The 13405-nt window shown below is 52.2% G+C and overlaps 1 protein-coding gene across 5 annotated transcripts; it reads right to left on the reverse strand.

Annotated features, from left to right (window-relative positions):
- Nucleotides 1-8: 8 nt before the first annotated feature.
- Nucleotides 9-12135, reverse strand: LOC137908180 (ceramide transfer protein-like). Of its 5 annotated transcripts, none has more exons than XM_068752539.1 (19): nt 11951-12135; nt 11574-11715; nt 10183-10317; nt 6452-6568; nt 6272-6349; nt 4427-4534; nt 4188-4323; nt 3409-3501; nt 3115-3296; nt 2944-3036; nt 2769-2855; nt 2600-2692; nt 2357-2428; nt 2051-2146; nt 1844-1976; nt 1696-1766; nt 1481-1609; nt 1256-1385; nt 9-1171 (listed from the first exon to the last, which is right to left on the reverse strand). In XM_068752539.1, the coding sequence occupies exons 2-19, from the start codon at nt 11688-11690 to the stop codon at nt 1044-1046; spliced, it is 1998 nt and encodes a 665-aa protein (XP_068608640.1). In that variant the 5' UTR covers nt 11691-11715; nt 11951-12135; the 3' UTR covers nt 9-1043. The 5 variants fall into 5 exon arrangements, with proteins under 5 accessions (XP_068608640.1, XP_068608641.1, XP_068608639.1 ...); XM_068752540.1 differs by having other exon boundaries at nt 3115-3272; nt 4188-4326; XM_068752538.1 differs by having other exon boundaries at nt 4188-4326.
- Nucleotides 12136-13405: the final 1270 nt, after the last annotated feature.

A 13405-nucleotide genomic window follows, 5' to 3' on the forward strand; every position in this document is an offset into this window, starting at 1 on the left:
GCGAAATCGGATGTTAAATGTGTTTTAATTCACTTTTTAAACGTGTGTAACTTGACCCCACAGCATTTAAGTTATTTACAAGTGTTTCATCACATTTGGTGTCTCTGCTGTAAACTGGAAATGAAAGCGGAGCCTGGTTTCATCGCAGGTTGAAACGCTATCGGAGTACGCGCCTGAAGAACGGCTCAGCTTTTGGGTGAACTGTTCCTTTAAAGGGGAGAAACGATGCGAATCAGGAAGGGAAACATTAAAAACCAACCAAGGGATTGAACTGTCGGCTGTAACACCGATTCTAAGTCTTCAGAAACCCGACGGACAAGTTAACAGACGGAACTGAAACTACCCCCCCCACCGTGGGAAATCACAAGTCGCTCCGACCACACCCTCCATCCGTCGCCGTCTTTCCTCACACTAAAGCTTTTTGGGCTCGACTCCAAGTCACAGAAATGATTCTCAGACCTCCGGGGGAAACGTTACCGACACTATTTACAGCGTAGAAAACGTGTGCTACGACACCTCGAATATAAAGCCAAGCAGAGAATGTACACGACTTCTGTACATGAAATATATACGACGGACTCCCCGTCAACCCGTCGCCACCATCGGCACCGGCGAGGCGCGTTCATTAGCGGGACGGAGTCAGGGAGGTCACGTCTTACATCACAGGGGTCACGGGTTCACACAGGCCCCCTGGATTCACAAGCGAGACGGCGTTCGTCTCAAACCAACGTTAGCAGCGACAGGGAAACGACTAACACATGAACAAGAATAGATTTCAGTCTGTTAAAGATCGGCTTCCTTTGTCTTCACAAACCTTTTAGAGACGTTTGATATTAATGCATCCGTACGAAAAAGAGACTGGTGGGGGCGCTCAGGAGGCGAACAGACTAAATGATCTCCTGTTGATTAAACCTTTGAAACCGCAATGAAGAGGAAAACAGGTGTGCAGGTGTGACTGCAGCCATGAGAGGGCGCCACCCTCCCCTACTGGAACGAAGCCGCAGGGAGGGAGCTTGCGTCGTCGTGGCGACAGCCTCTCGGCCTCAGAATAAGATGGGCTTGCTGCTGGTTTTCTCGTGGACGTAGGAGGTGAAGCGCTTGAGGAACTTCGGGTACTCCCTCTTCGCCACGGCCCGGAGGACGGAGGCCGGCGCCCAGCCTCCCGGATTCACTGCAGACACAGCAGGAGGACGCTTAGCGATCAGAGCAGAAAACCAGGCCCCGCCCATATTTATGATTGTAACTGGACACCCACCATTGGCGACGTAGGTGATTTTACACAGGAGGTTGTCTCTGCTGATCTCTTTATCGCCCTCCGGTGGGCTGACCAGCGTCTGGCAGATCATGGCGATGTTGATTTTGGCGCGGACGCACCTGCCGGACGGCTGAGGAAGACGAGGAGGAGGAGCGGCACGGTTTAGGATTCGGGCCGCTGGATGAATTCCTCCTCGGCGGGTCCGACCCGGCGCCGCGGCCTCACCTGAGCTTTGTCGTGGTCCACGGAGAAGTTGCAGACCAGCCAGGTGTCTGGGTCGTTCTCGTCGGAGGCCGTGATCTTCCTCATGGCGGACAGGTAGAGCACGTCTCTCTGGGACGCCGGCCACACCCGCTGCAACGCGTCACATGTCCGGTCACACGTCCGGTCACACATCCGGTCCGCTGTGATGCAAGACGGCGGCGGCGGCGGCGCCTTACCTTGTGCGTTTGGTAAACGACGACGGCGCTTTCCGACAACGCCTCCACGACGTTGAAGTTCTCGATGGTGGCTGGAAGGGGATTAGATTCGGATTAGGATTAGACTTTGTTCTGGTTCTAAGAAGCCGCTGGCGGGCCAGGAACCTACTCTCCCAGTCGTTGCGGTAGGCGGTGTCCCAGAAGTAGTGGCACACCTCGTGGCCCGTCACGCCCTTCACCGCGTGCGTGGCCTTCAGGGGGTCCAGGACGATCCCGCTCTCCTCCACCTCCCTCCGGTACACCTGCAGCGAGGACAAACGTGACATCGCCACGCGATCCCGACGCCACCGGCGTGCACGTTTGAGACCCAGCCCACCTTCATCTCGCCCTCCTCGACAACCAGCTGCCAGTTGGCGTCTCCGCCCACGTCTTGCAGGGAGTAGGTCATGTGACTCTGCACCATCTCCTCCACCTTCAAACACGAGGCCGGGGACAGACGGGACGGGGAGTCGATTAGGTGGCGGCAGCTTGACGGATGTCGTCATGGAGACAATGAAGCGAGCACGGAGGCGGATCGAAGCACGGGCAGCTGTTAGCGGCGGCGTTCCCGTGTTTCCGATTAAACTCATGCAACACGCCGTTTAGTCCAGACAGGTGAGACACAGTGAAGGGGAGGGGTTACCTCTGCTTCGAACCTGTGGACGTGACGAGGCGGGGCCACGACTATCGGAGCAGGGGGGGGTCGACTACGAGGCTACGTAGCGGGTGGGGGGGGGGGGCGATGAGGACCGAGGAGATGAGGGAGAAAACGAGAGAGAGAGAGAGAGAGAGAGGCGGGGAGAAATATGAGACGTGATGAATGGAGGAAGAGGAAGGAAGGACGGAGGCGTAACAGGCGAGGTGAGGAAGCAGCTGATTGGACAACCTTATCGGAGAACCTGTGGGCGCCGGCGGTGGAGTAGGCGTCCCCTGAGGGGAGGGGGCTGGACCGCTGTATCCTCGTCTTCTCGGTTTGGGACTGCAGACAGAGACGGAATGAAATCAACCAGGTGAACTCCACCTGACCTTTGGGGGCGTGGCTTGTTTATTCCCACCTGCTCCTCTATCTTGTCCTGTCTGTCCAGAGCCGCTTCGACCGCATCGAAGAACTCGTCCTCGTTGATGAGGCTGTTGGGACCCTCCTGTCAGAAAGACGGAGACGCGGCGTTACCTGAAAGGTCCTTTAGCCCCATCCCATAATACACGGGACGACCTCCACAGGTACCCGACCTCGTAATCCGGCCCCCCAAAGTGAGACTTCTTCTTCAGGTCGTTCAGCGCCGATTTATATCCCTCTTCTATCCGCCGCCGCTTCTCCATCTCCTGGACACACGAGAGGATTCGGGGCGGTCAGACGTGGGTTTTGTCTCGACGCGTCCAACGCCGCGGCGTCTCACGCACCTTGTCCAGCCTCTTCTGCCAGCCGTCCTCTCTCTTCACCATCAGGTCGATGCAGTGGGACAGGGTGGCCAGGATGCCGGCGGTGGTCGCCTTGAACGTGATGGCCTCGCCCTTAAAGTCTATGCCGCTGATCCCTCTGGGACTCGGGGACTGGAACACTGGACAGACGAGGAGGGACGTCTCTGAAACGGACGGACCGACGACGCGTGGCTAAGGTGAATTCCTCGAGCGCTGTCGTCCATTATTTAAACACGGGAAGCTCCGTGACGACGCCGTGACGACGCCGTGACTCACGTTTCTCTTTGCTGCCGTTGTTGTTGTTGTTGTTGTGCAGGAATTCTCCATCTGTCCGGGTGTTGGGAAAGTCGTCTTCATCATCCTCCACGACTGGGGAAAAGAGAGAGAGAGAGAACATTTCAGCGGTGGGGAGACGACCACGGTCTTTTCTGGAAGGACCCGGGGGAGGGGCCGCGCCTCGCCGCCCCTCCGCTGCCGAGCTGGACCGCCGGACAATAGCCGGGTTTCATCTCCAGGATGGGCCGAGGGAGGAGCGGAGAAAGAGAGAGGGCGAGGAGAACAAAAGCAGGGCTTCATCGGCTGGGATGGGGTGAGGATGAGGAGGCCCGTAGAATAACTCCCCTCTGAGTCACGACACACACACACACACACACACACACACACACACACACACACACACACACACACGTTAAGCTTCTCCAAGACTCCAAATATTATCTCTGTCTCCTGCATGTGAAGAGACAGGAAGACGAAGCCCAACAAGCTCCGCCTACCTCTATTGGTCACCATGGTAACCTTTGGGCTCAAAATCTGCAGCAAAGTTAGTTCATAAATATTATTCTAGACAAAAAATACCAAATTATTAGAATCGGCCGTTTCCCTGGCAACGCGCCAGCGTCCATTCAGCAGTTTTTCTCCAGCGCCGCGATGAATGATCGGAGTTTAAAGATGCTTCGTCTACTGGAGGAGCTTATGGTTCAAATCGGTATGAAAACGTAGAAAGCGATCGTGAGACGCACAAATAAATATATAAACATAAAAGAGGCGGGTCTTACTTTTATCCCTCTGCAGCTCATCTTTACACACGGCGTCGGCGCAGCCATCAAAGTGTTTCTGAAGCGTGTCCACCTGCCGGCACAAGATGTCCCTGAAGGTCTCCATCTCCGCCAGCTTCTCCCTCAGGCTGTGGCCCTTCTGGAGCAACGGATCAATGAACGCCGCGCTCGGATCCGCTTGATAAATCCGAGCGTGCGAGTTCGTGCTCCCGCGAGCACGAACGGCACGGCAGACGCACCTTGAAGGAGGAAGTGGAGGTGGCGGAGTAACCGCTGGTGGCGGACGCGAGGGACAGCATGGAGCCGTGGCGCCGCAGACTGGACTCGGATCCATATCCGGAATCAGCCTGAGGAAACCCCGCCCCCCCGACACAGGTCACCAAACAGATGTTATTTGTTCAAAGCAAAGATCTAACGAGGAACGGAGGTAAAGCAGCGAACCCGGCAGAGACCGCATAATAGAAATATTAAACCTGAAAGGACATCACAGATTCAGTAACCATGGCAACAGGCCAGAAACATCAACAGGCTTCCCCCCCCCCCCCTTTTCTCTTGCGTAACAGCCCAGAGCAGCTCGACAGCGCTCAGCCCAACGAGGCCTCCGTCTGCAGGCGCTTCCAGCCTTCTCCACTAGAGGGCAGGAGACGCTCAGGCACATTTGTAAGAGCAGGGGTAACTGTCGGTCATCGACCAGAAGTAACCCCCTCCGTGTTGGCAGGAATCTCACTCAGAGCTGCTTGCCCTTTAGCCAACATGCTGCTACCCCACTAACGGACAGCGCCACCTGTCAGCCGCTGATGCATCCGATGACGGGACAAATGCAAAACGCCATTCACTTCCTCTTACAGACTCGTTCTAAAAAATGCACACGAGGTAAAAACCCAGGAAGTGTGTGTGTGTGTGTGTGTGTGTGTGCGTGTGTGTGCGTGTGTGTGTGTGTGTGTGTGTGCGTGTCAGCTGATGGCACGAAGGCTGCCGTTGATTAAAACACGCACAAACACGACGCCGTAAGCGATGACCTCATGCTGCTGGAATCCGTCACACAGTCGTCTTCCGGTGGCGTCTCGTAAACGGAGAGACGCCGAGACGTGTCGGACCGGCGGAGGGTCGGGCTGTTAGCGGGAGTGTTGTGTTTCCTTGGAGAGGAAGAGGAGGGAGCTGTGGAGAAACGTTTCTCAGCTGTGACTCACGGTGGGGGTGTGTGTGTGTGTGTGTGTGCGCGTGTGTGTGCGTGCCTCTGTCTCCGGGTGAGTCATGGTGGTTCCCTGCTTTTGGGAGGACTGACTGGGTGAGGAGGGAGTTTTCCCAAAGTGAAGACCGCAGCTTGTGCTTTGGGAAACAGACTGACTCACGAGTCTCTGCATTAAATAGAACACAAATCCATTTTCTAAATTGTGTCTCTAAAGAGGGACGCGGCATTCCACAGTCAGAAGGGGCGTGGCCTCGGACAGACCGAGCTCCGTCAGGAATAGGAAAATAACGAGGAGCAGCTCCAAGAAGGTTTTTCAGGTTTCTGCTTTGAACAATGCAGCGAGAAACACTTCCTGAGCCGACGACACGTGGGATTCTACCTTCCTCCAACGATGTGGAACTCGACTCTCATATCATCGTCAGGGATAAAAACCTGCTTCCTTCGTCCTTCACACCGACAGATTCGGTGGAATTTAATTTCCCTCCCTGTGTTAGTTCACAAAGCGCCGGCATCTCGATGAATAACAAAGTTCTGACGTTATTCCAGCGGCCCGGGGGCCTCATTGTTTCAGGGTGGTCCCATGAAAACCATTAAAACAAGCCAAACCCTCTCACCGTCGCATTAGAAGTGTGTGTGAACAGGGATTAGCCCAACCCTGAGCCAACCGGTTAATCCAAGGTTAAGATAACATCCCGCCCTCTGATGAGAGCGCCGTGCGCCAGCAACGAAGGATCTGGGATAGAAGCCTCCACGCAGGGCAAATATTCCACGGGCTAGATAAACACGCCGAGTGCTGCTCCAGAGACGAGCCGCACACACACACACACACACACACACACTCAGCCACAAGCAACACACACTCGGGCAGGCCGACGGACTCAAACCAACGCACCAGTGGTGGAGGGACGATGATCGTTCCCTGGATCGTTCCCTGGATTCCTCCCCTCTCTCTCCTCCCCTCTCTGATACTCTGATAGAAACACACACACACACACACGCACACACGCGAGCAGAGTAAACACACTGCTCTGATGTTAACGTGACGCTGATCCCTGATCCCGTGAGCGCTTACCCTGTGCAGCTCGATGGAGTCGATCCACTGGTGCCTGTGATCCGGGTCCCGTGCCCTCAGGTACCACACGCTGTCGTTCACGCTGATGTCCAGCCGGCACTCGTCGAACTCGTGAGGCTACGGAACAAACAAAAAACAGGTCGGCGCTTTGAGGATCCTTTCATCCATCGCTCTCCCCGCTTCACAGCGAGGCGGAGCGATGAGGAGAAACGGGAAGGTTCTATCGAAGGCTGTCATGTTCTCTTCACAAGAAATGCAAATCCATCCCATTCAGGAGGAGCAGAGGGAAGAACACGCGAGGTCACAATCCTCGTAAACTGAAAGAAGGACCCGCTAAACGTTCCCATGCATTACAGGGAACACCGCGATTCTAATCCGCCAGTCGCAGCGGTGGGATTTGAATTTCCTCGCTGTACGGTTTTTTTACTTCATATGCTGCATCTGAAGGAGGAGAGGAGCGTCCCTGAGGCGTCCCTGAGGCGTCCCAGAGGCGTCCCAGAGGCGTCCCAGAGGCGTCCCAGAGGCGTGTGAGCGCCGATGCTAAATTAGCATCGTTTACCGTTTTAAACGGGGTGGACCGCTAAGAGGACCCAAAGCGACAACGCATGACTGAATATTAAGACACAAAACGCAGGTCTGAAGACAACAAGACAAGACGCAATATGGATTGTTGATTGATTACGAGATAACGACTGCTGAAGAACTCCGGGTCCAAACCTCGGAGAAAGAACAGATGAGAGGGAGGACGGCGCTGGAGGAGGACAAGCATCCAGAGATTTAAGGAGGAGGAGGAGAAACCCCATCAGAGAGGAGGCCTGTGCATTCCTACGCTGGCCACCATCCAGTAAACACATCTGGTGTGTCCCCCCCCCCGTCCTGGTAGAACCGGACCGCACAGCACGCATAAATCTCTACCATGGAGGAGGGAGCGTAGAATAATGCAACGGCAAACATTTGTTTGATGCCCTCATTGATTCGTCTGCGCTGGGAGTTCTGGGTAATTACACTTCATCGATGCTCCAGCCTACCAGACGTAAACTAAAACAAGCTTGCATTAAAAGATGCGCTACTTTGACGAGTTGTCATTGGAGGAGTGCGAGTCGGGCGTGGCGTCGGAAAGCCCCGGACCGGATCCTCGATGTTGAGACGTTCCTAAACCAGCAGATGAAGAGGAAGCTCCAGCGAGGAAGGAAACCAGCGCGGGGCCTCTTTAACCGTCCATTTGCTGTTTGAGGATCTCAATAACGGCCTCTTTCTCTCGCGAACCCTCGAGGATTACAAAAGCCGCTTAAAAAAAAACAACAACCTCAAAACAAAGTCAAACCGGGACAGGAGGACAAACGAAAGTCAAGGACGCGACCACATTAGAGTGCTTCCCCCACACTCCTATGGCTAGCTTGTAAAAGTGTCTTTTGTTGGTTGCTAGGACGGTGAGACCACGGGACGGGCTCATGGGGACGCAGCGCCGTAAGGATGGGAGCCTGCTCCGGGTCTGAGGCTGCAGTAAACAGTAATCCATCATGGACGCCACGCCGACGACGACCTCAGCCTGGGCGCCATGGGAACGGCAAGCCTCGGTGGAAGGTTTGGTTTGCAGTGCAAGACGAAGACGGCGTGCGGAGCCGGAAGCTTTCTGCCGTCTAGTCCTTGCTGAAATACCTTCCAGCTACCTGTAATAGCAGGTAGCGAGAACGTGATGGATGGAAGTTCCAGATATGATTGCAGCAAAAGCACTTTGAGATCCGAGGGCAAATCGATTCAATTATCCTGCTGGGTTAAATCAGCCGAGGAACAAATCAAAGAGGCAGGAAGTCTTTGTTCCGCGGCGTTACCGCAGCAGTAAATCTGTAAAACTACCCGGGGGCCAAAGCTCGGCTACGACCCGGAGGAAACATTCCGTGAGCCCGAGGTGTGAGCAGCAAAATGTCCGACACACAATCCACCACGGTCAACCGCTCAGAGTTAATATACCAAAGCGGATTAAGTTTGTTTGCTGAAGAGAAGCCATTGGCTGGTTCAAATGTCAAAAGCCTCTCGACGAATGTAGAGGAAGTCACATGTTACAAGGAGGAGCCTCATTTCCTGGATGAGGGCTCTTTGATTTCCACAAAGCCCGACGTCATTGGCAGCAGTGTAATAACCTCCCTGTGAACTTTAATCTCTCTCCGGTACTTTCCTTGTTCCAATAGAGGGGCTACTAAGAGCGAGTCGATTGCTCTTCCGTATCCTCTGAGCCCTTACTTGTGCAAGAAAGAAAGTCACACTTCATCTTCCAGGTTGAACAAACTCTTTCAACATTCGTGTCCTAACAGAAAACAGAAAACAGTCAAAGAGTCTAAGAGCGACTCCACTTCAACGGACGCACACGGAACACGCGCCGGAGCGGCAACACGGGTGGATTAAACGTCTCTCTCCCCAAAGATAATAAATGAATCAATAATGGGCTTAATCATTGGTTTCGGCCTTCATGTGTAGCGTGTGACAAAAGGGGAACTCATTATCAATCATTCCAATCTGAATCTAATCTAAACTGAGGGGAGCGACAATGAGTTCTAAAAGGCATAACTCATGGACAGGCTCCGCCTCCGTTCGTCACGCCCCAGACTTCTGAAGCACATTCCCACTGGAATGAGACACGGAGGTTCATATTTACTTAAGATGGGAAAGCATGAAGCTGAACAAACACGGCGACAGCAAAGCCTGTTCTGTCCCGCCTGTGAACGGCAAGCGATTCATCTCCTGCGCTACAGTTTGGAGGGACGGCGACTGACCAGGGCTCCCGCTGGACAGCGCGGACATTCTGCGTCGGACACTGTTGACACTTCTGCATTAACTGCGTCTGTCCGGCGGCTGTTTTCAATCCAAAGTTGGTCTTTGGGTTTGAGTTTTTAGGACAAAGTTGGTTTAACCAGCAGCCGAAGAACAAGTTTGAGGAATATCCGCCGTGATCAGAAACACCAACAGAGTCGAGCTTCGGGCGCGAGCGCAGATCAAGAGACGAGTCTTTCCTTCAAACACACATGTCTGACAGATGGACTATCTCAGCTTCAGCTCATGCTTTTTCAGTTTAGAAACGGCTCTGTAACTTGAGACGCTCTTATAAATGAAACAGCGTCTCTCTGGGATTCTCCCTGTTGATAAAATCCCCATCGAGGACCTGAAATCAAACTTTTTTTTATATCTCAATTTTAGTTTTTTGTTCTTCTTCCTTCAGGTTCAACAAACAATGAAGACATTCCGTGACTTTTCGACGTCTCTTCCGCACCTGAGCCGATCTTACTGGCTGAAATGCCTTTCAAGAATACCAACTTCTGGTTGCCCATAACAGCAAACCTGCCGAGACAATGCTTGGAAAACACTTTGCTGTTTGCTTTTTTCAAATTTAAGGTCACACTAGAACAAGACGAAAAGTCAGCTAAAGGCGGCTAAATGACAAATTATGCTAATTTGAGGCTGCATGAATTTTTTTTTTAAATACTCCGGGCATTTTCTGGGAGCTCGGATATAATTGATTGCATGTCGCACTAAGTTTCTCCATTTTGTATCTCGACAATCGAGAGAGCTGGTTCCTCTTTCTTTCCTCTTCCATGTAGGGCATTCTGAAATTACCGTCAGAATCAGACTTGCATCAAATGCACTATAATGCTCACACTTAAGAGCCCGTGGCATATTGAAGGAAAGTCAACAGAAAGCACCAGTACTGCCTTGTAGTGAATCTCAGAAGTACTCACAGTAATAACAGCTTTACTCAGGCAGAGGGAACCCCGGCAGCCGTACTCCGTCTCATCCTGAGACTTGTAGTAGCTCAGGGTGTTGTTCTTCAGAACCACCCAACGGTCCTGCCAGCCATGGATGTAATTCGTCCACTGAAAAGAAAAGAAAAAACCCAGCAGCATTAAAATCAAAGTTTTATCATGTTGAGATGCAGGAAACTAAAAGATGAATCAACCACAACAAAGTTACACCGAGTTTTTATTCAGTCTCTATTAACGGAACGTATCCTAAATCCTCACATCGGAGAAAACCCGAGTTATACAACGTGTATATATGCATAGTATGGGGGAACAGGTGAGCTTCTCTGGATTCAGGTCTGCCTAATCCCACAATATGCTTGTTTAGTAGGTCAGCGTGTAATCTGTTTACGTACAGTGAGATTAACGCCACATTAGCCCGCCGGCGGATTAAACAATTCAACCTGGGTCAGTTTGTCCGAAACAAAGTCTCGCGTAACTGAGCCGAGGCACACGGAGGAACAGGTTACCGGGACTAGTCCAGTAGAACCTTCAGCCCCGTTCACCGTGGAGGAACAGAACAAACAGCTTGCAGCGTTGATATTAAGCTGCATAGTTCGCTTGTACCAGTATCCCAGCAAATGTTCCAGGGACGTGCACGCTGTTGTCAAAGCAATGCTTCCACAGTCGCTGGACGTTTGCCCGTAACGCCGACTCCATTTGCTGAATCCACGTTGTTATCACAGTAGATACGGCACATCGTGCAGCAGGCCTACTTTAAACTTTAAAACGAGTCCTCCAGAGTTCCGTTAATCTCAAGAGCTACACAAAGTCACTAGTTAAGAGTACGCCGTGAACAATAACATACGAGAGCGGTTCTCATTAGCATCCTCATGCTGTGAAACGAGTGGGGAGTGTTAGGTTAGACAATCACTGGCCCTTTATCGCCTGCTTTTGGTGCAGCACACTAATGGCAACGGTTAAATTCTACCGGTAACAAAGAGCGTTGTGCAATCTCTGCCGTGCTGAACTGTGATCAACACACACCTGTCTAAACTGCTCACAAGTAAATTAAAACACCATTTAGTGAGCCGGTGTTTATAGGCGTATGATACATATGAACTGGGGGGGGCTGTTGCTCCAGAGGGGGTTACCGTTCTATAATTACTGTAAACCAATGTGGAAATATTGACGGGTGCTGCAGGATTACGGATAATCCGTGATTCACCCATAAAGCATTGCTAAATACATAATAATAATAATAATATTATTACCAAACCCCCCGGCCTCACACTGGCGTGCAGGCAGACACCTTCCCGACGGCTGTGCAGCGGTTTACCGACGCCCAGACCGAACCATGCGAGCCTTGAGACGCCCAAAATGGGACTAACCTTACTGAGGACTCCGCTGAGGTCGGCGATGCCAGCGTGATGCCCGGAACCGGGATCCTCTCTGGGCTCCATGTCTTCCTCTGAACCGGAGGAGTTCCAGCTCTGGTTATCTGACATTTCCTTTCTGTGGCTAACGATTTAGCTTAGGGGGAGAAAAAAATAGAAAATAACAATTAGCATATCAGGTGTGTTGACGCGAGAGAATTAACGGCGCTGCCCGGACCCGAGTGACAACAGGCACGGCGCAACAATCCGCTAATCCGCGTTGCTGTATCCTCGCAGCGGCTAGTAGCCCCACGCGCGCGCGGAGCTAATTTAATTTAGCTGTTAGCTAAAGGCAGCTCGAAACGAATGGACGTCCGCTAGGCTAGCGTTACCTGTCAACTCTGCGCACACCCCCTTTTCTTGTACGTTAAAACATAGAGAGAGAGGCGGGGGGGGGGGGGGGGGGTATAACGGCGCTCCGGTTAGTTTCGCCGGTCGCGGATAATCCGTCGCTGGCGCTCAGAGAGCCGCTACGACCGTGGCGGCGGCTCTTTCGCCCCGCAGACTGGTGACAGCGCTCCGGCTCAGCGCCATGTTCGTCTGCTGGGTGAGCGCGAGCTCCAACTCGTGTGGCACGCAGGGGCGCTGGCTCGCGTGACGTCACCAAATCCCCTTCGAAACTGTACCCAGGCTCCTCCCCTTGTTTACGGCTCTGAGAATAGACCGATGGGGGGCAGAAATTAGACCAGGAGTACAGCAAAACCGGATTACTCAGTCAAGGCTCAGATATTCTAGGTTTCCACGATTTGTTGAAATAAACAGCTGAGTAAATACACATATAATTTTATTTTAAAATATTATTTCAGTAAAGTACTGCACACCCTAGTACTATTTGTCATAATGCATTTGTTCATTACCCCCCTTTCCTTTTACCGCCTGACTTAATCCTGTACAAGTTTTATGAGTCATGTGATAATTATTGAGCTCTTTAGCACACACACACACGCACACACACACACACACACAGGAGAGGAGGACCATGTCATGAGTTGTGTGAGTCTGATGCATGAAACTCACGAGACCAGGAAATGATGAAAAACCACAAGACTTCGATTAGACGCACAATCCGATGTTTCTCTTCCATTAAGAGGAAATGTGAAACTGAAAGAAAGACATCTGATGTAGCTCAGTATGTTAACATGCTTTTTGAAAGCTCTATAGCCCCCGTAATTAGTGACCTCAGAAATCCAAACATCTTCTTCTCAGGGAGTGGAGGCGGCTGGTTGTTTAAGCTGCACGAGGAAGGTGGGAGAGGAGAACCTGCAGCCGAGGCCACCAGACCTTTAGTACATGGAGATGAACAGGACATTCGTGTAGCATCCCAAGGTCCTAAGACAAGAGAAAATCAATCGTGATCAATCGTGCAACATGTAACAGAACAGCGTGTACATATAGGATAAATTAGATCAAATGTGCATTTAAAGGAGACATTAAAAGGTGGGTTTTGAGTTCTTTCTTGAAGGTGAGGAGGTCAGAGCAGGCTCGTTGGGCTAGTGAGTTCCAGAGTGTGGGGGCAGCGATGGAGAAGGCTCTGTCTCCCCAGGTTCAGAGCTTGGTCCTACAGGAGCGAAGGGAACGAGATGGGGTGTGATGGTGCAGCAGATCTGTGAGGTAGGGGCAGATTGTGGAGAGCTATCACTCCCCAACCCTGAGGCCTCCCTAACCCAAGGGAGGCCTCTGCCCCAACCTGTTGCCTGTCTAGAGAGAAATGAAGTCGTTGATTTAATCAAGATGGCATCCAAATCGTCCCTGATTTAGTGGATCTGTGATTCATTTAGCCGGAGAGC

This window comes from Brachionichthys hirsutus, chromosome 19, assembly GCF_040956055.1.
Source record: "Brachionichthys hirsutus isolate HB-005 chromosome 19, CSIRO-AGI_Bhir_v1, whole genome shotgun sequence".
In the NCBI taxonomy this organism is placed as follows: Eukaryota; Metazoa; Chordata; class Actinopteri; order Lophiiformes; family Brachionichthyidae; genus Brachionichthys; species Brachionichthys hirsutus.

Coding starts and splice junctions, on each gene's coding strand:
- LOC137908180 (XM_068752538.1), bottom strand. CDS start 11,690: ATGTCAGATAACCAGAGCTGGAACTCCTCCGGTTCAGAGGAAGACATG. Junction 4,535..6,271: donor TCATCGTCCCTCCACCACTG/GTGCGTTGGTTT, acceptor GGGTTTCCTCAG/GCTGATTCCGGATATGGATC. Junction 1,386..1,480: donor TGGACCACGACAAAGCTCAG/GTGAGGCCGCGG, acceptor CGTCTTCCTCAG/CCGTCCGGCAGGTGCGTCCG.